Below are 25,230 nucleotides of genomic sequence, written 5' to 3' on the forward strand. Positions count from 1 at the left end.
AGAGTTCCTTGGACTGAAGGGAGATCAAACTAGTCAATCATAAAGGAAATCAGTCCTGAATATTCATTGGAAGGACTGATGTTGAAGCTGAAACTCCAATACTTTGGCCACCTGATGCAAAGAACTGACTCACTGGGAAATACTATGATGCTGGGGAAGATTGAAGTCAGGAGGAGAAGGTGACGGCAGAGGATAAGATGGTTGGATGGCATCACCAACTCGATGGATATGAGTTTGAGCAAGCTCTGGGAGTTGGTGATGGACAGGGAAGCCTGGCGTGCTGCAGTCCATGGAGTCCCAAAGAGTTGGATGCGACTGAATGACTGAACTGAACTGAAGTGCATTTCAGAATGGTCGTTTCCCCCAACCTCTCGCTAGAAGCATGAGGAGATTTTTCTCTGGCATTCACTGTGAGAACCAAATGGGCTCCTGGAGATAAAATTCATGATTGTATGTAGGTCCTCCATGACTGGTTTCCCCTGAAGATTTTATCTCTCAAACTTGTATATACAGAGTCTCTAGCACTTTGCCAGTTACAGTTCAGGTTTTCCTACTCGGGCACTGGTTTCTGGGGAGATTCCTTTTGCAGGGGTTTGCTCTGTGGTTGGTTGTATTTCTCTGTATCTGCCTATCTGCCTCTCCATTGTTGAGGGCAGCGGTTTGCTCAGTGACCTCACCTCTCTTACAGATCTAAGGTTTGTTGATTTTGCAGTTTGTTCAGGTTTTTGCTGTATGATGAAGTCATTGCCAAATCTGGGCAGGCTGCATTTGCCATGTTTAGATATCTGGTCCTTATCCTATTGGTATGAGGGTCTACTGATGACCAAGGAAGCAACTTTAAGAGATTGATGTTTTTCTTAATGATCTTTTGATTTCACAATGGAGAGAAGCGAGAATAAGAGAAAGGAAGACTAGTTCAAATGCTATTACAGTAATCTGGGGAAGTGAGGACATTGCCAGAGAATATAGATATGAGCCATAGACTCTAGGCTATAGAATACTTAGTGGCTGAATTCGTATCAGGCTAGTGTAAGGAATTAAGGATACCACCCTTATGGCAGAGAGTGAAGAGGAACTAAAAAGCCTCTTGATGAAAGTGAAAGAGGAGAGTGAAAAGGTTGACTTGAAGCTCAACATTCAGAAAACAAAGATCATGGCATCTGGTCCCATCACTTCATGGGAAATAGATGGGGAAACAGTGGAAACAGTGTCAGACTTTATTTTTTTGGGCTCCAAAATCACTGTGGATGCTGATTGCAACCATGAAATTAAAAGACGCTGACTCCTTGGAAGGAAAGTTATGACCAACCTAGATAGTATATTAAAAAGCAGAGACATTACTTTGCCAACAAAGGTCCATCTAGTCAAGGCTATGGTTTTTCCCGTGGTCATGTATGGATGTAAGAGTTGGATTGTGAAGAAAGCTGATCGCCGAAGAATTGATGCTTTTGAGCTATGGTGCTGGAGAAGACTCTTGAGAGTCCCTTGGACTGCAAGGAGATCCAACCAGTCCATTCTAAAGGAGATCAATCCTGGGTGTTCATTGGAAGGACTGATGCTAAAGCTGAAACTCCAATACTTTGGCCACCTCATGCGAAGAGTTGACTCCCTGGAAAAGACTCTGATGCTGGGAAAGATTGAGGGCGGGAGGAGAAGGGGACAGCAGAGAATGAGATGGCTGGATGGCATCACCGACTCGATGGACATGAATTTGAGTGAACTCCAGGAGTTGGTGATGGACAGGGAGGCCTGGCGTGCTGTGATTCATGGGGTCGCAAAGAGTCGGACATGACTGAGCGACTGAACTGAACTGAACCAGGTTTTTGATTTGGACAGCTAAATGAACATGTGTTATTAACTAGAGGATGAACAGAGAGTAGTGTGGCATTTAAGTTGCCTGGGGGATATTCAGGTGATTGTGCCCAAAATACATTTGAATTAATTGACCTGGAACTTTTAGCAACTCTGAGTTAGAGATGGAGGTTTGGTGGTGTCAACATGGACTGTTTTCTGTTGACTGGCATAGTAGGTCTCAGGAAAATGTGTAGAATTGAGAACAGGACCATGAAGTAACCTTGGAGAATGCCAACATTTTTGGGATAGGAGGGAGAAGATAAGATATGGAAGAGAACGAATAAAGAGTGATTTGATGTTTTAAGTCTGAGGGAGTTATCAGGAGAGTTATCATATGTACTAACAGAATAAACTAAGACAAGGATTAACCGGTGACCACACTTAACAACATAGCAAGAGTAGTTCAGATAGTGTTGTGTGGAAATCATACAGTGGGAAGGGTGGAGAATAAGCCTGACTTAATCAGCACATGTACTTAGGAATTGGTTAGGTTGCATATAATTGGAAATCCTAAAGAAGATTAAGATTCATTACCTCTTAAAAGAAGTCTGAAGGTTGAGAATCCAGGACTGAAATGGCAGTTCTATGAAGGTGTCATGGGTCTATTCCTCTTCTCTCTTTTTATTCTAGTGTTTTAGTAAGCTTGGGCTGCTATAATAAAGTACCGAAGGCAGAGTGTCTTATGAAGAACAGAAATTTCTCAGTTCTAGAGGCTGGAAGTCCCAAGATCAAAGTGCCATCATGGTGTGTTTCGAGGGAGGATGGTTTTCCTTGTTGTAGACTTCTTGTTGCGTCCTTCCATGGTGGAAAGTTAGCTAGCTCCCTAGTCTCTGCCTGTCAGGTACTAATCCCATTATGAAGACCCCTCTCATGACCTAATTACCTCTCAAAGCTCCACCTCTCAATACCATCATGTTGGAATTAGAGTTTTAACAAATCAAATTAGAATTTTAACCAAAATCAATTTTGGGAGGACACAAATATTCAGTTCATTGTATTTGACATTCCTAAAGTGGTCTCATGGTCCAAGAGGGAGGCTGGAACTCTAGCAGTCATACCAGCCTTAAATAGGCTGAATGTAGGATACGGGAATGTAGAATAATACCCCTTTATGTAAGTCTTTCAACTTAAATCTCCAACTCCTTGGCTAAACTTGAGGCAGGTGAATACACCCAAATTCAAGGGAAATAGGGGAATATTACCTTTTAGCTGGGGCTTCCCTGGTGGCTCAGATGGCAAAGAATCCGCCTGCAGTGCAGGAGACCTGGGTTTGATCCCTGGGTCAGGAAGATCCCCCGGAGAAGGGAATGCCAGTATTCTGGCCTGGAGAATTCCATAGACAGAGGAGCCTGGCGGGCTACAGTCCATGAGGTCTCAAAGAGTCGGACACAACTGAGTGATTAACACACACTTTAGCTGAGGCATAATATTGAGACAGGCTGGGACCTGCAACCCTTTGCTGTGAGTGCTCCAACACTTGCACCTGGATAAACCTCTCCTAAAAGAACAAAATACAAAGAACTATTTAACTAAAGACAACCGCAGACAAATAGTTGGGTCAAACTTTGGACCAAAAGATAAAAAAGACCAAAAAACTCATCTGTCACCTCTGAAGAACCAGGAGCAAAACAGGGTACTGAGCATGCCCCCTGCACTCACCATCACCAGAGGGGTGGGCAAAACACCCAAGTCACCCTTCCACCCAACGCCTGGGCACACCCCTACCCTCACCCCATACAAAGGACAGGCTCACCCCCACTCAGGGAGCACGTGTGCAAAGGAACCAGTTACTTGTTAACGCTCCCTCCTGCTACAGTGGGGGCCCCAGTAAAACCTTGCCTGAATTTATCTGGCCTCTAGTCAATTTCTATTGATTGAGGAAGGCCAAGAATCCTGGTTGGTATCAATATGTCAAGCTAAAAATTGGGTTTCTCACTGCTCAGAGGAGAGACCCCAAGCAACTTAAGAGTTTCTGCTCTGCTGCTGCTGCTGCTAAGTCACTTCAGTCGTGTCCGACTCCGTGTGACCCCACAGACGGAAGCCCACCAGGCTCCCCCGTCCCCGGGATTCTCCAGGCAAGAACACTGGAGTGGGTTGCCATTTCCTTCTCCAATGTGTTAAAGTGAAAAGTGAAAGTGAAGTCGCTCAGTCGTGTCCGACCCTTAGCCATCCCACGGACTGCAGCCTACCAGGCTCCTCCATCCATGGGATTTTCTAGGCAATAGTACTGGAGTGGCTTGCCATTGCCTTCTCCGGAGTTTCTGCTCTAGAGGAGGTTAAATGTGTGTATGTGCGCACGTGTGTGCATGTTTGAAGCAGGTGAATAAAAGCTTTCTTAAAGCTCTGTAAATTTGGTTTCTCTGTTTTTTGGAGCTTCCGTGATGTTTCTCCTGGACATTACTGTGGTTAATCCTAAGGGAACTATTAAAAATAGATAAATAGACTGAGCACCTGACAGTGTTTAGATCTATAAACCTTTCTGCTTTTAAACATTTAATTTTGCAGATATTTAGGGCTGTCACTTAGGGAAGGCAGACCTTTGCTAAAATATTTTGCTTCCATTCTATAAATTATATTTTGATATGCCAAGGAAATACTGAAATGACATAGTAATCTGGCTTAGTACCATGAACCTATTATAAAATATTTTCTATTTAACTGGCTTTGTAATTGTCAACATTAGTGTAATTTATCCTCTTCAACTGTTTTGGAATAAAATGTATGGTTTCTAATTATAGGGTAGATTAGGTTAAAAGGATTATACTAATGTAGAATGTAGCAATTCTCTGCTAACATCTGGGAGAATTTGGAAGGAGTAAATATGTTTAGAAATCACATATTCTTTTAGATAAGAATTTTATTGTGATATGCCTCTTTCCACTTATTGATTGAAATTCTGCATGCTCTGATTTTACCCATCAAACCAACTTACATGGAGTCAGTTGACTAATCTTTAACTCGTATGGCTAGATTTTCCCCATAAGTATAGATAGATAGCATGCTTTTAACTTCCATTTTTGGTTTGGAAACCTTGGGACATAGAGCCATATGATCTGTAGGAACCACGCAGACTTAGGCTATGGAGAAACAGTTAATCTGCTTCATGTTAAGAGGAGCAGCATGTGGGAGTGGTAGTTGTACAAGCAGTTGCTTAGGTTGACTTGGACAGGTAAACTTGCTACTTTTCCATCTTTCACTTGGTCACAGAGTGATATTTCCTGTGGAGTATAATTTCTTCATGAAAGGTATTGACTTAGGTTGTTTTGCTAAATATAGCAGACTAAGCTTTGAGTCCTATATCCTCATCTCAACCCTTTTACCATATAGTTCTGTTGATATGGAAGCCCCTCAGTTGCTCTGGGCCGTATTTTAGTGATACTAGGATTAGGTAGTCTTGTATTGAGTGGCGTTTTAAAGTTCCTCTGATCCAAACTTCTGTTTAATGAATAAAGCCCATGCAGTATCCCCAGCTTCAACCGATACTGTGCCTTTACTTTTTCAGAGATTGGACTCTCATGTTTTCCAACCCCAAAATGATTCTTTTCCCAGCCTATAAGATTGTTGGATAGCTCTAATGGTTACAGAAAAGGTCTTTGGGATATCGAGTTGCAATTTGCCTTCTTATCACCTTAACCCATTGGTTTTAGTTCCACCCTCTTTAACCATGTGAAATAAAACCAGTCCTGCTAATAGCTGACAACCTGTTAAGGGTTTGAGCTTTTCCTTTCTTCAGGTTGTGCATCACTGATACTTCCAGTCATTGCTCACAACTTGTCTTTTTTTTTTCCCCTTGTCTTTCTAGGACTTATTATCTTTCCTTTTCTAGTTCTATACTCCATTAATGCATTTAAGATAAAATTAGCTCTTTTGGCAGGGTAGTCAAGTGCACTATTAATTCATATTAAACTTGCATTCAGCTAAAACCTGTCTTTTAATTGGGGCTATTGTTATATTTGTCAGTCCTACAAGATTTTTGTCAATACAAGATTTTTTATTTAAGTGCAAAGTTGTACATTTATTTTTGTTAACTTAATCTTATCAGATTTAGTGCAGTGTTTCAGAGAACCTGTTCTTTTCAGATACTAATGTAGGAATCTAAATATGTTAGTTATCTCAGTTTTATTTTCAAATTTGATGATTATGCTGTGATTGTGTATCTAAGATCAGGGAGTTAGTTTGATAATTTGTATATTTACTTAAGGAAGTCGCAGTTTCTTAGCTTACTCTTTTCATTGATTTAGGCACCCATGTACGCTAAATGCTTCTTTGTGCAATTGACTGGAAATTGAATGTCTGGAGATTAATTTAGTAGAGGTTCCTGTATATAATCCTATTATCTCTTTTATCTATTGATTATTTTAGCTTCTTATGTAGAGATACATTTTAAACATTTATTTTAGATACGAATGTAACTGAATCAGAATATCTTTATCTAAATGTATAGATATGTAGGAAAAAATATGTATCTTTGACGTATATCCCTTTCTGATAAGCTTTTATATTCTAAAAACCTAAATTTTAGTTAGGAAATGCTATCAGTTCAGTTTAGTCGCTCAGTTGTGTTCGACTCTTTGTGACCCCATGGACTGCAGCACATCCATAAGGAATACCATAAGGAATCCCTTTTAGATGAGGATTTTTCTGAATTACAAATATACACAGAAAAGCTTAGTTTTTATTTTTTTAATTATTTATTTATTTTTTTATTGGAGGCTAATTATTTTACAATATTATATTGGTTGGTTTTGCCATACATTGACATGAATCCTCCCTGGGTGTACATGAGTTCCCCTTCCTGAACCCCCGTCCCACCTCCCTCCTCCCTTTGTAACTCCCTCTGGTTCATCCCCGCACACCAGCCCCGAGCATCCGGTAACATCCATCGACCCTGAACTGGTGATTGGTTTCACATATGACAATATATGTTTCAATGCCAAAAAGTTGAAAAAAAAAAAAAGGTAACTGTGGAGGAATTCTTAATAAAATAACTGCTATAAACTGCTAGTAAATAGATATTTACTTTCATATGTGAACACAGTTTATAAGCTGTAAAATACTATAAATATAAGTTCCTATTATTACTCCATCATGTTTTATATAGTAGAGTAAAACCTTTATATTGCATAGTGATAGTAGAAATCTGTCTCAATAATATTTTGTGAAACCATTTTTATTGCTTTAAGGTATATAGAGAATTTTATTTTGGCCACAGTGTTGTATATAATTTAGGTAATTCTTTCAGGCTATTATCCTTTCATTAAACATCCTCTTTTCTTCCTGCTTATCCCATTTCCCTTAATACCTAGCTTAAGTACTATTTCCTCTGTCAGCTAAAGCCCTTTTGTCAAGAGCCTCTTACAATTGTCTCTTCCTATTCTGAATTCTTGATGTTTTGTTGCCTGTGTGCCAGTCATATGCCACTTTGTGTTTACTGATCTTACTTTTAATTATCCCAATTAACAAGTCTGAAAATTCCTTGAAGACAAATTTTACATCTTCTGTTTTTTTCCCCTTTGGTTTAAGAGCTAGAATAATGGTAGGAGCTTACTAATTGTTGATGGTGATGAGTATTAAGTGTTTATAAAATTTCTCATGTTTCAAAATAATTTTTGTTTCTAATATTGACATTGAAGTCGCTCAGTCGTGTCCGACTCTTTGTGATCCCATGGACTGTAGCCTACCAGGCTCCTCTGTCCATGGAATTTTCCAGGCAGGAGTACTGGAGTGGGTTGCCATTTCCTTCTCCATTTCTAATATTAGATATTTAGAATTATCTTTATGCTACTAACTTGTAAAAATTTTTTTCTTAGTGTAAAGATTCATTCTTTGACCGTATTGCTACAAATTCTGCTGTGGTGGGTCCTAAATTATTATTTCCTTGGTTCTCAGTACTTTACACAAGATAGATGTTTGCTTAAGAGTTGCCTGATAAACAGATATATAACTGGTGTGAAAGATTAAATGCTGTAAACGTCTAAATATTCCAGACTAATGCTAGGAAATGAATTAAGTCATAGGAAAAAAAAACCTATGGTCCTAATTATTTTATATGGAACTTAAAATGAGCTCCAGCTAATAATTAAAAATCAGTTATCATACATTTATACCTTCTGAAAATCAGAGAGAAAAAATTATCCCATATCTTTCCTAAGTTGGGTTTTTCCTTTGAATACCTGCCCATTTCCTTCTGTGGTGTTTTGGGTCCTGTGTCTATGGGTGTATTCTTCTGAAGCATTTCTTTCCAGCTCTGCATGTGCCCTAAGAAGTACAGATCAGAGGCATTGCTGGAATTTGTTAAGAGAAAAATTCTTCCAGAATTCCTGTAGGGAAAGTGGAAAATGAATTACAAACACTTGTCTCAATGACGGAGAAGGCAATGGCAAGCCACTCCAGTGTTCTTGCCTGGAGAATCCCAGGGATGGCGGAGCCTGGTGGGCTGCCATCTGTGGGGTCACACAGAGTCGGACACGACTGAAGTGACTTAGCAACAGCAGCAGCAGCCTCAATGAATGGTGCATATTAATGCGGATACTTGAAATATAGCAATCACAAGGTAGGTCCAACTAAAGACATCACCAAATATGTTATCGCTTGATGAATGTATGAATTTGACTGGGGTTAAGGTCCTCTTGATGAAAGTGAAAAAGTTAGCTTAAAGTTCAACATTCAGAAAACAAAGATCATGGCATCTGGTCCCATCACTTCATGGGAAATAGATGGGGAAACAGTGGAAACAGTGTCAAACTTTATTTTTTTGGGCTCCAAAATCACTGTGGATGCTGATTGCAGCCATGAAATTAAAAGACGCTTACTTCTTGGAAGGAAAGTTATGACCAACCTAGATAGCATATTGAAAAGCAGAGACATGACTTTGCCAACAAAGGTCCGTCTAGTCAAGGCTATGGTTTTTCCAGTGGTCATGTATGGATGTGAGAGTTGGACTGTGAAGAAAGCTGATCGCCGAAGAATTGATGTTTTCGAACTGTGGTGCTGGAGAAAGCTCTTGAGAGTCCTTTGGACTGCAAGGAGATCCAACCAGTCCATTCTAAAGGAGATCAATCCTGGGTGTTCATTGGAAGGACTGATGCTAAAGCTGAAACTCCAATACTTTGGCCACCTCATGCGACGAGTTGACTCATTAGAAAAGACTCTGATGCTGGGAGGGATTGGGGGCAGGAGGAGAAGGGGACGACAGAGAATGAGATGGCTGGATGGCATCACCGACTCGATGGATATGAGTTTGCGTGAACTCCGGGAGTTGGTGATGGACAGGGAGGCCTGGCGTGCTGTTATTCATGGGGTCACAGAGTTGGACATGACTGAGCAACTGAACTGAACTGAAACCTGTGGTGGATCCAGGTTACTAATACCCAGTCAGAATGAAGTGTTCACATCTGTGATCCCAAGTTTGAACAGCTTCAGAAAAGAAGGTAGATCCTGAACTATAGATCTTAGACCTGGTTTTTTGATGTGGGTTGCAACCATCTGGCATGTGACCTGTGGGACACCAGGGAAATGATCTTTAATGATAAGAAAGTGCTATCTATACATATTGCTTCTGCTCTGTGCACTCTTTAAAAAACAGAAATAAGGAGAGATTTTTTAAATTTAATTTTTATTTTATATTGGAATGCAGTTGATTTACAATGTTGTGTTTCAAGTGAATGGTAAAGTGATTCAGTTATATGGTACATATACACATATCCATTCTTTTTCAGATGCTTTTCCCAAATAAATTATTACATAATATCAAGTACAGTTTCCTGTGTTATACAGTAGGTCCTTGCTGATTATTTTTATATAGAGTAGTGTGTATATTTTAGTACCAAACTTCTAATTTATCCCTACCTGCCATGTTTCCCTTTTGGTAACCACAAGTTTGTTTTTAAAATCTGTGAGTCTGTTTCTGTTTTGTAAATAAGTAGGAGAGAGAGAGATATTTAAATGATGCAACTTATTTTCCAATAAGCTCCAATACTTTGGCCACCTGATTAGAAGATCCAGCTCATTGGAAAAGACCCTGATGCTAAGAAAGATTGAGGTCAGGAAGAGAAGGAGGCGACAGAGGATGAGATGGTTGGATGGCATCACCAACTCAATGGACATGAGTTTGAGCAAACTCCAGGAGATAGTGAAGGACAGGGAAGCCTGGCGTGCCACAGTCCATGGGGTCTCAAAGAGTCAGACACAACTTAGTGACTGAACAGCAACAACAACTTATTTTTAGTTTTACAATAAACTTTTGCATGAGATAAAAAAGGAAAAAAAAAGGTAAAACCAGGAAGAAATTCTGAGTCGGTTATTTTCAGTGCTTAGTAGTAAGAGAAATAACATTAGACTGCTTTTAAATGTTTTCCACTCATCTTGATTTCTTGGGATATGTAATTTATTTAGAAAGAAGGTATTTTCTTGGCTATTAACTTATGATTAGAATAAACTCTTATTGTTCATTTGTACTTTGTAGAAAATTTGGGAAGTACAGGTCAATAGAGAGAAGGCTTAGTATGTTCCATATCTTTATGTATATGAGTTATCTGTTTCTCTCAAACTGATATTGAGAATATAAAAAAATAGACTTTTAAGTGTATTTAAAACAAAGGCTGGATATTAATATTTTGTGTGGTTGCATAAACACTGGTTTTGACATGCTAAACCTGTTTTTTCACTTCACTGTTAACGATGAAGAACTTTACAAAGACAATGTTAGAAACAGAGTTCCAGTTTTTCACACCTCCTTAGCACCAGGTTGTAAGCTCTGTTGAAAATTTGATCAGGCTGATCTAGTTTCATTGCTAAACTACTTAAAATCCCATGAGCAGTCTCTCGGAGGCTGCCAAATGCTCCTTGCTACTTGTTAGCTAGCTGTGATCCAGCTAACTCTTGGCATTTTATCACTTAGGAGACACATTTGGATACTGATATGTGTCATTAGTCAACACTGGAATTATACAGTGCATCAGGAATAACAGAATTCTATTTTCTAGATTCAATATGACTTTTTAAAAAAAGAAACTTATATTGGAGTATAGTTGAAACTAACAAACATTTTAGATCAGGTATATAAAAAATGATTCAGTTACATGCATACATTATGTATTATTTTTCAAATTCTTTTCCCAATTAGTTGTTACATAATATTGAGCAAAGTTCCCTGCGCTATACAGTGAGTCCTTGTTGGTTATACATTTTAGATATAGCAGTGGGTAGGAATCTAGATCCAACATGACTTTTTATAGTCTGTTAGGAGAACTTGGGCTTCCCAGGTGGTGCTAGTGGTGCTAGAACCCAGCTGCCTATGCAGGAGACATAAGAGACGTGGGTTTGATCCTTGGGTCGGGAAGATTCACTGGAGGAGGGCATGGCCATCTACTCCAGTATTCTTGCCTGGAGAATCTCATGGACAGAGAAACCTGGTGGGCTACAGTCAGTGGGGTCACAAAGAGTCGGACACAACTAAAGTGACTTAGCATGCATGCACAAGATTCTCTTCGGTGCTTTTTCAATGAATATATATAAATTCTGAATTATATTTTCAAACATGAAATTAACTAATGCAAAATATTTTACTACAGATCCAGTCACTTTCGTATTTATTTTTTATTGTTCTACATGTTCTTTCATTAAAAAATTTTGTGTGTTAAGCTTTTCTACATTTAGGAAAATTTCTTTAGGCTAGACTCTCAAGTAATGGTATTATATTATTGGATCAAAGTGTATGATTAGCAAGTTGTGGTTTATACTTACTGCCAAATTGGTTTTGAAAACTGTACCAGTTTATTGCCATCAGTAGTATTTGAATATCCATTTTTTTTTTACATATTGTTTAAGTGAGAATTTAAATCTCATTGTTGCTTTCATATGTGTTTGTTTGATTCCCAGTAAGGTTTAGTGTTTTCCATGTTTCAAAATTAGTTGTGATGTTTGTTATTGCTTCTGCCCATTTTCTATAAAGTTTAGAATTTTTATTTTCATATTATTAATAGTTATTTCTACATGTAAATTTAATCGAAAGTATCTAAATGTGTCACCCCTCTCTGCTCTCCGCTCCCCCTCCAGAAAGTCAAAGTCGCTTAGTTGTATTTTGCGATTCTTTGTGACCACATGGACTGTATGAATTCTCTAGGCCAGAATACTGGATCTTCCCAACCCAGGGATTGAACCAGGGCTCCCTCATTGCAGGTGCAGTCTCTCCCAGCTGAGCCACAAGGGAAGCCCAAGAATACTGGAGTGGGTAGCCTGTCCCTTCTCCAGTGGATCTTCCCGACCCAAAAATGGAACCAGGGTTGCCTGCATTGCAGGTGGATTCTTTACCAACTGAGCTGTCAGGGAAGCCCCGGAAAACCTGACCAAAATTAAATCAGACAACAGACCGGGGAAAAAATGTTTGCAGAAAACATCTGTGGCTTAATATTTTTATCTAGCCACATATCTTGGATCTTTATGCAGCATGAATGGCACAAAGTATGATCTTTTACTGGAGACCCAAAGCTAACATTATGATTATTAATTATGATTAATAATGATATGTATATAATAATGACCGTTCTATTACAAGAGTTGTCCTAAGGCCTTCTGAAGGGGGCATGGGGGTGTTTGCTCCTAGTCTGATTAGACCACACTGATTTTATGCTTTATTGTTGCCGCCACATGCATATTAGCTGCTCATCATGCTTCTTCTTACAGTTATTGATATTTTTACCAGTAGCTATAACTCAAATTTCCTTCTACTCTTTTTCTAAATGTAGTATGGTATGTTTGTATGTATACATCCTTACACTTTTAACAATGAATTATGAACATTTCTTCATTTAACATCTTCAAAAATGTATTTTCCCATTACCTGCATATATCACAATCTAATTATTTCTCTCGTCGGATATTTAGGTTACCAGTGTTTCACTGCTACACTTTTGCCATAAACTTCATTATAAATTGTTTGGATTTCTGATTAATTCTTTAAAACAGTTTTTTAGAATAAAAATTACTAGGTCAGAGGTTACAAAAGGTTGATTATTTTAATTTCTTCCCATTTACTCCTCTATTTCTTTTAAATTAGATAATAGAAAGAAGTACTGGGTAAATAATCAAACAGAAGAATGTTTATGCAGTTAAAGAAAAAGTCTGCCTCTTATCCTAGGCTCCCACTCCTTAGGGATAAAAAACCCTGCAATAAAAAATATTGTTTGGATACATATGTTTTCACCAGAGGGGGCAGCTTGGGGAGTGACACTTGTTGCTCCTGTGCTTGTGTGTATATGAACTGCCTCTGGCAGAATATACATGTGTATGTATAGTATCCATGGGAGTGTACTGTATAAGCTGTTCTGCATCCTATGTTTTTCACTTGTACGTTTACACTTCAGTATTTTAGGCTTTAGGCGCTGAATGCTTTAATGTTTGTAGAGTCTTTGCTACATTCATTGGTGAAATTTTAAAATATTGTTTATGGCTGTGAGGTTGAATATTTTTCCTTAGGATTATTTACTGGCCATTGGTAGCCATTCTTCTTACTTGGCCTTTAACGTCCATCCTTGCTCATTATTTAAAAATTAAGAGTTTCATGTTCTGGCAGGTTGTAGGATATGAGCAGAGTGTATTAAGCATATTAGCTTTTTGTTGTCCTGTGGGTCATATATCCATTTTTCTCAGTCCGTTATTGCTTTTTAGTTTTATTTGGTTCTTTTTGAGGGATCATCAGAGTTTTAACATCTTTTTGTATATTTTCATTTTTATATATCTTTAATTCGCTTCTAATTATATATTTTGTGACTCATAAAAAATCTACATTTGTTAGAATTATGTACCAAATAAAATGTGATTGGAATTACCCCCTTTCCTTTTGTAAACAGTTTAAAAAATTAAACTGTAGACTGATCCACCCCAACTTACTAGAGATTTTGAATCCATGAAGGCTAGTTGAAACAGATTTCACTCCATCAGAATTGGAGATTGATAGAATTTGAATTGTGAAGTTTTGTCAGTGCCTTTACTGTTCTGCCTCACGAGTGCATATGTGTGTAACTTGCAGACAGTGAACTGAATGTGCATCCCATTTGTAGCTGATATGTAATTGGTGTTTTGAGGGCAGTGCCAAGTGGTTTCAGGCTTTAGCTGTTTTCAGTGTTTGTCTGTTTGTAACCTCTGTCTTTGCTCTTAATTTTAAAGTGTAGTGCCTGCAGTAACCAGGGAGTAAAGCAGGTCTTGAGCTGTTTCAGATTTGGGTCTCTCTCTAGAGTTGCTGGTCAAATGATTTTGTTAACTCAGTCGTTCATATCTATTTGAAATTTAGAATGAAATGAAGAAAAAGATATATGATCCATGAACCTTTGATATACTTTTTTGTTAATCAGTGTTTTAAAAAAAAAGTGTGTCTGCTTTTTGGATCCAAACTCTAGCTGCATGATTACTAATTTTTTTTCAATGTAATTGAATGATATTATAAGCCACTGGGGCTTCCCTGGTGGCTCAGACAGTAAAGAATCTGGCTGCAAAGTGGGAGACTTGGGTTCGATTCCTGGGTTGGGAAGATCCCCTGGAGTAGGGAATGACAACCTACTCCAGTATTCTTGCCTTGAGAATTCCATGGACAGAGGAGCCTGAAGGGCTCCATGGGGTCACAAAGGGTCAGACATGACCGAGTGACTAACTTTCACTTTTTCATTTCACTAGATTAAATAGCCACTCTATGCTTTTTCAAAAGTAGATAAATTTTTTAAAGATCCTAAAAAGGAAAAGGAACATGGTAATATGACAGTGTACACATTTAAAATATTTGTACATTCAGTATTTATCTTTAGATTTTCGCTGTTCAGTAGATATTGAATCTGAATAAAGTGTTTGGTGATCTCATGTCACTGGGTAAGGGACCAAGCTGTGATTCACGTGCACAGATGGACAGGTGTCACTCCCCACTCCCCTGGAAACATTTGTCTTCATACAAAATTAATTTATTACAGGGCTTTTCCCTCAGAACCTTCTGAAGGTTCTTATTTCTGGTGACCCTAATGCCTCTGTAGGAAGCTAATGGGAATCCACAGTGTCTGTACCTGAAGGTAAAATAAATACTTCTGTCACTGTGGCTCTTAGTGGTCCTTCAGGAGCAGGGGAGGATCGAAAGGAATGGCAGATGTGGGAGCGACTGTGGTGTTGGTGACTTGGTAATATGTGACAGAATTAGCTGTGACATAATTAGCTTGGCAATGTGATATGTGACATAATTAGCTGAAACTGTTGCAATCATTGTTACCATTTGCTGTGCTCTCCAATCCTTTCAACAGCACTGCAAGGAAAGTATCCTTCCCATTTTGCAAATGAGGAAACTGAGACTCAGAAATTATGTTTCCTTGAAAGTGAGCATGGGTACTGTAAACAGACGGAGAAGGTCAATTTAATGCTGGACATGGTCAAGTTAAGAGAGAACTTCCTTGCTAGAAATTTCAAACTGATTTGGAGAAGCTGGTTTGTAGCTTGGTAGAAAGGATTGGACTACAGAGATGGGTTTGGAAAATCCTATGCACAGAGGCAGCCTTCCCAGGTGGCACCAGTGCAGGAGGTGTGAGACATGCGGGTTTGATCCCTGGGTCGGGAAGATCCCCTGGAGGAGGGCATGGCAACCCACTCCAGAATTCCTGCCTGGAGAATCCCCATGGACAGAGGAGTCTGGAGGGCTGTAGTCCAAGGGGTTGCAGAGTTGGACACCATGACGGAAGCAACTTAGCACGCATGCACAGAGACAGTAGTTAAAATTCGGAGATTTGCTAGTGATGTATTTCACAGTCACCATGGCAGTGGAGTTGATTAATTGTTCACCTGTGTGATGCTCCCTGCCACTCTTTCCAGATCACAGGTCCTGACTGCCTGGGAAGCATTCATTTTGTTCCAGGGAGGTGATAGAACATTAGGATACGTTAGGCGGCATTGTAGGTAGATTTTCTCAGCCCTGTCCTGTTTTATCACCCTGTTGGTAAAAATACGATGTGCTGCTACAGCTGAGATTTGAAGGATAGGAGAACAGGCACACACCTAGGAAGATGCTTCAGAATCTTTAGTTCTATAGTTTGAAACCCCTCCCTCTCATTGATTCTCTGCCCCCACCAACATATCTTTTAGAATCCCTGTCCTGGACTCATTCAAAGAGGGGAGATTGTTGCTTTAAATTGTACTTATAAAGAGATACACTTTTTGTTACCTAATTAATTGGGGGAAACATAGAAGAAACATATTATCTTCTTTACTATTACAAAAAAGAGATTCCAAGGCAGCAGCTCGCTCGGCTTTCAGGAATGGTTTGTATTGCAAGGACAGCTGAGTTGAGCCCTGGCTTCGGCTGCTCCGCGGTCGGTTCTCTCACCTCAGCCCCAACCTGACCCACCACCGTGCCCCTCTTCACTCAGTGCTCTCAGCTTTCGGCTTCTCCAGGCTTGGTGGGGCATCCTTACCACTGGGCCCTTGACTTGGACCTGGCTTTCTTTTCTAGCCGTCACCGCTGGTTTGGCTCTAGGCCCAAGATTTTACAACCCACAGGAATAACATGAGGCTCTAGGGCAACAGCAGCAGGGCCACGATGCCACTGGCAGGCAATTTTGAGGCTTTGGTCTCTTCAGGAGAAATTCACAGATAGTTTCTCTTTCAAGATGAAACCTGCCATCATGGTCAGGGCCTCATGTGATAGGGTTAGTAGCAGTTAATAGAGGGACAGGGTATGTGGAATATGTGTGTGTGAAGAATGTGTGATAAGAATCACCAGTGGGGTTGGTTTGTTTGAAACTACAGGAACATTTCAGTTCCCAGATCCCATATGATGTATGTTGGGTATGAACCTTCCCCACGGAGCATCACACAGGGACGTGACATGTGCCTCATCTGTGTTAGGGCAGAAGACGAGAAGCACCGACCTAGGAAATGGCATTCAGCTTGAAGAGAATAGATGTTTCTAAATTATATTCCTATACTCACTGTCAACAGCATACTTTTCATCTATGAGTAACTTTAACATGTATCTATTCAAGACTCTGATGCTAGGAAAGGTTGGGGGCGGGAGGAGAAGGGGACGACAGAGAATGAGATGGCTGGATGGCATCACCGACTCTGTGGACATGAGTTTGAGTGAACTCCGGGAGTTGGTGATGGACAGGGAGGCCTGGCGTGCTGTGATTCATGGGGTCGCGGAGAGTCGGATACGACTGAGCGACTGAACTGAACTGAACTGACTGATTCATGGTGCTTACTAACCACAGAATGATTCTCATCTTAAATGTCTGACAGTTTGGGAATGGAGAAATAATTAAATGGACAGAGCAGTGATTATATACAGGCTTTCCCTTTTCATAACAAGTGCATGTTATGTTTTCATAAACATGAAGAAAATACTCATTTTTGCAAATGCCATCAGTCTTTAACAATCATAAATTCACTTGGCAAGATAAATGGTGTAGCTGTACGGAATTGTGGTTATTGTTACATTGTTTTGTTTACTGTAAACCTGGCTCAATATTGGTAAATACAGTGTAGCAGAAACTGAAGTGTTGTGAGCTATCTGGGCATTGGTCCAAGATATCATTAAAAATACTGCCTCAGACTAATTTGGGTTTATGAATAATATTTTGTTAACAGCTTAACTAAAATTGAGCCACATGGTCGAGCTTAAAATTCTGAATCCACTAGTTAATGAGAGTACTATAAGTGGATAGTGCATACTTAATATTCTATATTTGAGTGATGAATTTATATGTACTTTTGTGTTAACATTTAAATTGTAAGTCCCCAAAGGCCTAATATAATCTAGTATCTTTAAAGTTTACCTAATGCTGTGATTTGCAGTTAATTTGAGTTTCTTGTAAACTAAAAAATTGTTGGTTTAACAATAACATCTAAAGAATAAGGAGAAAGTGCTGAACAAATATTACAATGGATGTTCAACATCCATTTTGGCATATGGATGTGTAAACAGCTGGAGTTTATAATAACATTCACTAAAAAGATGGAAGGATATAGTGTTGTTTTAAAAGTCCAATTATTTATTATACTAATAATTATACCTTAACATAGGTTATGGGTTAAATTAATAATTCATATTGGGTACAAAAGAGAATTTAGGGTATGATAAATTAGATGAAACAAAACAAAACAAAAAATCCTTATTTAGGTGTATCTTGCCAAAAGATACAATGTGTCTTATTCTTTTGTGTCCTATTTTAATTAAAGTTCTTTCTGAACATACATGTATAAACTCCCATTGAAAAGATGTTGGAAGAGTTGTTTTTCTGTCACTGTTAGTGTGAAAAATACTTTCGTAATGAAAGGGTGTATGCATTGTTTAAAGACTGAATTTTAAATATACCTCTTCTCAATAAATATTTTATTCTTTTCCCAGGTTAGCACTCTACGTATATGAGTATCTGCTCCATGTAGGAGCTCAGAAATCGGCCCAAACATTTTTATCAGAGGTATGTTGTGTATATTTTCTGTATTGTGTTTTGATATATTATGTATAAGTGAATGAGAAATAAAATGTAATGGTTATTTGAAAATAGTGAATGTTCAGTTATCCAAATGCATAATGTAGTCTTTGTAGATTATTGGAAGCATTTGCAGTATCCCGAAATGCCATTTCCGTGCAAATAACTTCCTACTCAACTTTCTAGCCATTTCCCCCCTCCGAGGAATAGAAATTAATATTAACCTCAGCAACAATAAACAAGAAAGCAAATTTGCTTTAAGAAAAAAAGGAAAACACCATCATATCTCTAGTTTTAGAAATATTTTATTTGGCATTATTCACAGTTTTGGAAAATACGGTTTTTGTTTTTATTTTGTATAGATAATAGTGGGTTGATGACCGAACTTAAGTTAGAAAAGATTTTGATAATCTTGCTTCAAGTTCTTGTTTCTGTTTTTCTCCTTCACAATTTTTAAACCTTAAATTTTAGCTTTCATACAGTGTTACCTTTTCTTCTTCAATTTATATAATAATGAGGAAGAGGAGGACTTTACTGAGTTATAGTATGTGTGAGCATATTATCTATCTTAGTTCTTCTAAGAAATTTGCAAGGCATCTGGTATCATTTCTGATTTATTGATAAGAACTACAGGACTCAGGGAGTTTATGTAACTAGTTTGTGGTCACACAGCTTAGTAAGTTATTGAACTAAAATCAAACCTTAGGTCCATGTTGATTCCAACATGTATCTGTGCTGTTTTTCCCTCTGTATCTGTGCTGTCCAGCATGGTAACCACTGGCTAAAAATGGCTTTTTGAGCACTTAAAATATGACTGATTGAATTGAAAAGTGTTATAAGTATGAAGTTACACACTGGATTTTGAAGACTTGATGTGAAAAAAAGAATACAAAGTATCAATAATTTAAAAAATTTGATCACATTAAAAGCATAATATTTTTGGATATATTAGGTAAAATAAAATTACTAGCGTTATTTTTCTTTTTAAAAGTGGTTGCTAGAAAATTTAAAATTATATCTGTGGCTCTCATTTGTGGCCTATGATTATATTTCTGTTGGACAGTGCTGATCAAAATTATGTTGTCTCTAGTGATTTCATTAGTTTGCCTCTGCAAGATCAGGGACATGACATGCAACCCTTTGACCAAAGTCCCTGCCTGAGGTACAGCTTTCTTGAGATTCACTATCCCCCAACAAGCACACAAGTAAACAAACACACGTATCCCCCCAATCTAATCAAACTAATTAATTAGTATATGTGAACCATTGGGGCCTATTTGCAAGTAAGAAAATTGAGAGGTATGCTCAGAACTTAAGTCAATTGTTTACCATAGAAGGAATATATGCAGTGTAATAAAAATGTGATTTCAAAGTATATTTAAATCAAAACAAGTTTAACGTATCTTTCCCTGATTAAATCATAAATTAGAAGACTTTGGTCTATAACCTTTCTGAGTCACAATCACTGCTTGTTGTTACAAAGGAAGCAACTGAAATTGCAAACAGGGTACTTTTAATAATTATATTCTTAATCACTGCCAACTTATATTTAAAAAAACTAAACTCAGTTATGGGGATTTTATACTTTTGTCTTAATGCAGTTGAAAACTTGATGAAAGGAGTTACTGATCACTTTTCCTAGATAAAGAATTGTTTTGAATTGGCTCAACTTTCTGAATCTTTTTTCTTGCCAACATTCATAATCACTTCATCAAACAAAAAAAAAATGTTGCTTAAAAAAATGTTCAGCTATTTGGATTCAAATAAGTTATATAGATTGAGCAGATAACTAAATACTGTACTGCTGTGCTTCTGAACTCAATGGAAATACAACTTTTTCTAGTGCTATTTGGTAAAAATAAAATAATTTCAGAAGTTTGCACATTTTTAAACAGATATATACCATGATTTTATTTTGTCTGGTTGCATTTGGAATACAAAACTGAGGATTTCTCCATTATCAGTTTGGTTCAATTTCACAAGAGGAATCAGTTAAGCAGAAAATAAACTCCTGTCACCAGGAAGATATACAGTATTACTGGACTTTGGAGATGAGTGTATGTGATTCCCAGGACAGTTACATGAAAACCATTGAACATAAAGCAATAATATATATTTTTGTGGGTACATATTTATGAACGTGAAGTAAATTCAAAGGTCTGAAAGAATATACATTCCAGAGTAGTTGTTTGTGGGAGTGGGGTTGTTAACATATTTAAAAAGGAATTTTTATCCTGCAATAAAAAATATTTGTAGGTTTTTTTAAAGCAAATATACACAAACACACACACATATATTTGCATAGTAAATTATCTTGTTTTTAAAATGGAAGTTTGGAGGTAGATTTGTAATAGGCCACTGCTGAGTATACCCTAGAGTTCTAGATACAGTCATCCCTCCATATCCACTGGGGATCGGTTCTGGGACCCCACCCCCCTCCCCTGTGGATACCAAAATTTCACAGATGATCAAGTCCCTTATGTAAAACAGCACAGTGTTTGCATATAACCTACACTCATTTTTGCGTGTATTTTAAATCATCTGTAGGTTATTTATAATACCTAATACAGTGCAAATGCTGTGTAATAGTTGTAAATACAATGTACATGATATGTAAATAGTTGCCCATTGTGAGCAATTTCACATTTGACTTTTTGAAACTTTCAGGAACATTCTTTCCAAGTATTTTCTACCCATGGTTGTTTGAATCTGTGGATGTGGAACCTGCAGTTAGGGACCATTGACTATAATTTCAGTTGGTAAAATTTCAGTAGCTTGCTATGTTGTCCTCCTTCATGCTTTAAGTTTCCATCATACCAGCTGCTTGTGTTTGTCGATACACGCCAGAAGGCGTCTCTCATCTGGGCTTTACTCAGTGCTGTTCACTGCCTAAAATCTCCCCTTCTCTCCTTGACTAGCTCAGAAGTAGCTTTTTCTTGGAAAGCTTGCTCAGGGCTCCACCTCTCCGTGCTGATAGTGCATTCTTATCATGAAAGCCTTTGCATATTCTGCCAAGAAGCTTGGACTTATCATCTCGGCAAAAGGGAACTTTAAAGTAAAAGAATAGCATCATTAGGTTTGTACTGCAGTGTCTAGGTGAATGGCAATACCCATCCTCTTAAACTGTGGACAGTGTAATCTTTTACAGCTTTATACCCTATTTAGAATTGCTTTCTCTCTCTTTACTTTCACTTGGATCGCCTGGAAAATTTAAGACTGCTTGTTGTAGCATGGGACTTCCCAGGTGGTGCTAGTGGTAAAGAACCCGGCTGCCAATGGAGGAGATGTAAGAGATTGCAGGTTCGATTCCTGGGTGGGAAGATCCTCTGGAGAAGGGCATGGCAACCCGCTCCAGTATTCTTGCCTGGAGAATCTCATGGACGGAGGAGCCTGGCAGGCTACAGTCCATGGGGTCGCACAGAGTCGGACACGAGTGAAGCGACTTAGCACATTGAGCACGTTGTAGAATGACTTCTTGAGTCACTTGTGTAGTAAAGGACCATCTTACCTAAATTCTTACGCTATACCAGATTTTTATCTAATTCAGTACTGTTAAACAGGGAACTTAAAAATAAGACTTACTTATTTGAATTGGATATTTGTAATTAAAAGGAGATGACTGAAGTGGCACCAATTACTCAAGTATTCAATGTTCTCACTCTGGTTCAAGGTGAAGTAGAATGCTTTTTCCAGTTTCGGCTTTCTCCTTCAGGATGAGTGAGGATATGGATGGATATGACATTAGTGAGCCCTTGTCAGCCAGGATTTTCTGTGCTGGGCCACCTCTTTCATATTGTGTGGGTTTGCCTTCTGGACTAAGTTGTGAGAAGGTCGCGTTGGAACTCTAGGCATCATCTGAGCAAGTTAAGATGTGACTCTCAGCATCTAAGTTCTCACTTGGGCTAGCCTTTCTGACAGTGCCCTTAGTTTAGCCTGTCGGAAATTGAATTGCTTTTGGTAGCTTTGGTTATCAGTCAAAATAGTAGGACACTCGTTAGTCCAGCAATTTTTTTTCCTAGTTAAGAGAGATAGGATTGGACTAACAATAGAAATTAAAACATTTGTCTAGCCAGGTTGTGTTGACCAGCTCACTGTTCTCTGATTCATCATAGATTTCAAACCATGTCTAAATCCTAAATATTACTTTGGACTCATTAAAAACTATCTTTTTGCTGGGTTATATTGTTTCATTTTAGATAAGATAATTCCTTTTTATTCCTGAAATTTTGCATGGCATTTGTGCCTCGGAATGAGGCAAATAAAATTAAGAATTAAGAGTGTTGCAGAGATCCAGATTTTCTCTTCTTAATAATTTTACCTTGTTTGTACTATATTGCTGCTGCTAAGTCACTTCAGTCGTGTCCGACTGTAGACAGAAGCCCACCAGGCTCCCCCGTCCCTGGGATTCTCCAGGCAAGAACACTGGAGTGGGTTGCCATTTCCTTCTCCAATGTGTGAAAGTGGAAAGTGAAAAGTGAAAGTGAAGTCGCTCAGTCGTGTCCGACCCTTAGCGACCCCACGGACTGCAGCCTACCAGTCTCCTCCATCCATGGGATTTTCTAGGCAATAGTACTGGAGTGGCTTGCCATTGCCTTCTCCGTCAGGTAGCCAGAAATAGAAGCTTAAAAACATCTAATGGGTGGCTTCTTCAGATTTTGTTAGGAATGCTAAATTATGGAACTCCATAGACTCAAAAATTCTGTTCTCTCTGTTAATTTTTTCATCTATGTGAAGAGAGGAAATAATAGCAGTGATTTCCTTACATGTTTCTTGAACTTTAACTTGGAGGCAACATAGTATAATGGCTCAGAGCAATGACTGTGGGTCCACACTGCTGGATATGAATTGTGTTCTAAATCGTACTTACTTATTCCATTTTCTCAACTATGAAAAGAAGATAATCATAGTAGTACTTTAAAGTTGTGCTGAGGTTTAAATGAGTTAGTACATATGAAATGACTTGAAAGACCTGGCATGTGGTAAGCGCTCAAAAGTGCTATTTTGAAAATTCTTGACCAATTCTTTTCTATCTTGTGTAGTTTATTTCTTTAAAAATAAAACTGTAAAAGAGGATGAGATGGTTAGATAGCATCACCAACTCAATGGGCATGAATCTGAGCAAACTCCAGGAGATACTGAAGGACAGGGGAGCCTAGTGTGTTGCAGTCCATGGGGTTGCAAAGAGTCAGACATGACTTAGTGACTGAACAACAATAATATAAATATATAGCCTATGTGCCATATAGCTCCAAGTGTCTGTCACCTTGATAGCCCACAACCCTCCTACTTCTTAGGGTTACCTTTTCTACCAAAATGACTCCAACTCAAACCCTAATATGACAGATTGTCTCAGGTCCTCTTTAGTATCTCTGGGGCTTACAAGGAGCGGGGGGGAGGTTGTTAACGTTTCACTTGCTATAATTTCTTGCCCTCACTCAGTATTACAGCCCTGCTACTCTTCGTTATGGCTGATACCTTTTCTTTGCCTGAGCTTTCCTGTTGCCTTCATAGCCTAAAGCCCCACTAACGCATTGCTCTTGGGTATGAAGGATTCTTATTGAAAGTTAGGGAAAAACTGAAGACTATTAAGCATTGATTAAGTACAGTACAAGCAACAACATTGACTCGGATATCAGATGCAACTATCCTTAAGTTCTTTGGTCTTCCTGCCATAGAGAATTTCTCACCAGCTGTTGTCCTGAAGACTCCTTCTACCTTTTGTCTTGTTGAGTCCTCGCAATGTTCCCGATTGCTCCTTTTCTGAATACTCCCAGACCCCCAGACTACTCCTTCCTGGAAACTATTAGTAACCTCATAAATCCTTGTTATTTTATTATGTAGAATATTAGCTATCTGTTCTTTACTTTCAAACCGTTTCTAAGAGCTTATGCCTTTCTGGCCCAGAAATATGAAGGATCCACCAAGGAGTTTTCCCAATTTCCCAAGAAAAAAATCGCCTTTATAAAGACTTCTGCATTCCTTCTAAAGCAGAACAGCACTATTCACTAAAATTTTCCGTGATTATGAAAATGATCTCTAATCTCTGCTGTTTAGTAAGTTCTCCACTACTCACATGTGACAACGGAGCCCTTAAAAAGTGGCTAGAGAAATCGAAGAACATTCAATTAATTCTATGTAAAGAGCCACATGTTGTTAATGAGTACCACATTGAATAGCACAGTTTTGAATTACATCTCCTTCAAAGTGCAGATTTTTCTTCCTGTTGTTTGCTCTAATTTTTAAAATTAGAATGTAAAAGCTTTACCTTTTATTACATTTAGTGTATAGCTGCACCTATACTACAGTTTTAGAAAATTAGTATAAAACTTAGAAGTCTCAGGAATTTTTCTAGGAACAAACATCTCCCCAACCCAGGGATTGACCCCAGGTCTCCTGCATTATGGGCAGATTCTTTACCTTGTGAGCCACCAGGGAAGCCTATACATAGGTATACAGATTCTTAACATAGGAACTAGCTTTATTCTTTTATAATATTAATTTTTTAAATATTGGTTTTCAAAAAGTATGAAAGGACTTAAGAATACTCTGTAAAGTTTGGATCTCATGAGCTTCGAATGTACTGCTGTGCTGCTGGCGATGCTGTTGAAGTAGATCTAGATGATCTGAAGTGGTCCCACAATGACAAACCCCCCTGGAACCCCCCGAAAAGGTGCTTACAGCATCCAGAATTGCCCCACCTCTACTTTGTTGCCGCTTCTGCAACAAGCAACCACTTTTCTTTTGGAGCCAGGGGCAGGAAGCTTCTCTTCTTCCCCTGCCCTTTGATCTCCTACTAGTATCTCCTTTTAGCACTTAAGGGAAACTAGCTGACTAGGAGCCTAGGTAATGTAATTTTCAGAATCCAAGTACGGAGTGTAGAATGGAGGATATAGGAAGGTGGGTGTGGGGCTGAGAAGTA

At 38.5% G+C, this 25,230-nt stretch overlaps 1 protein-coding gene across 6 annotated transcripts in view; it reads left to right on the forward strand.

Moving 5' to 3' along the window:
- The window catches only part of SSBP2 (single stranded DNA binding protein 2), a 331,697-nt gene that overhangs the window by 75,091 nt on the left and 231,376 nt on the right, over window positions 1-25,230 (forward strand). For all 6 annotated transcript variants that reach the window (XR_016038015.1, XM_055428680.2, XM_055428682.2 and 3 more), the window contains exon 2: window positions 18,227-18,299. Coding sequence is in view for 5 of the 6 variants with exons in the window: in XM_055428680.2 (XP_055284655.1) it covers window positions 18,227-18,299 (73 nt within the window). In the remaining variant the exon portion in view is untranslated. The remainder of the gene's footprint in view (window positions 1-18,226; window positions 18,300-25,230) is intronic.

Source organism: Moschus berezovskii, chromosome 8 (assembly GCF_049115385.1).
Source record: "Moschus berezovskii isolate FMDL1 chromosome 8, NW_MosBer_1.0, whole genome shotgun sequence".
NCBI lineage: Eukaryota > Metazoa > Chordata > Mammalia > Artiodactyla > Moschidae > Moschus > Moschus berezovskii.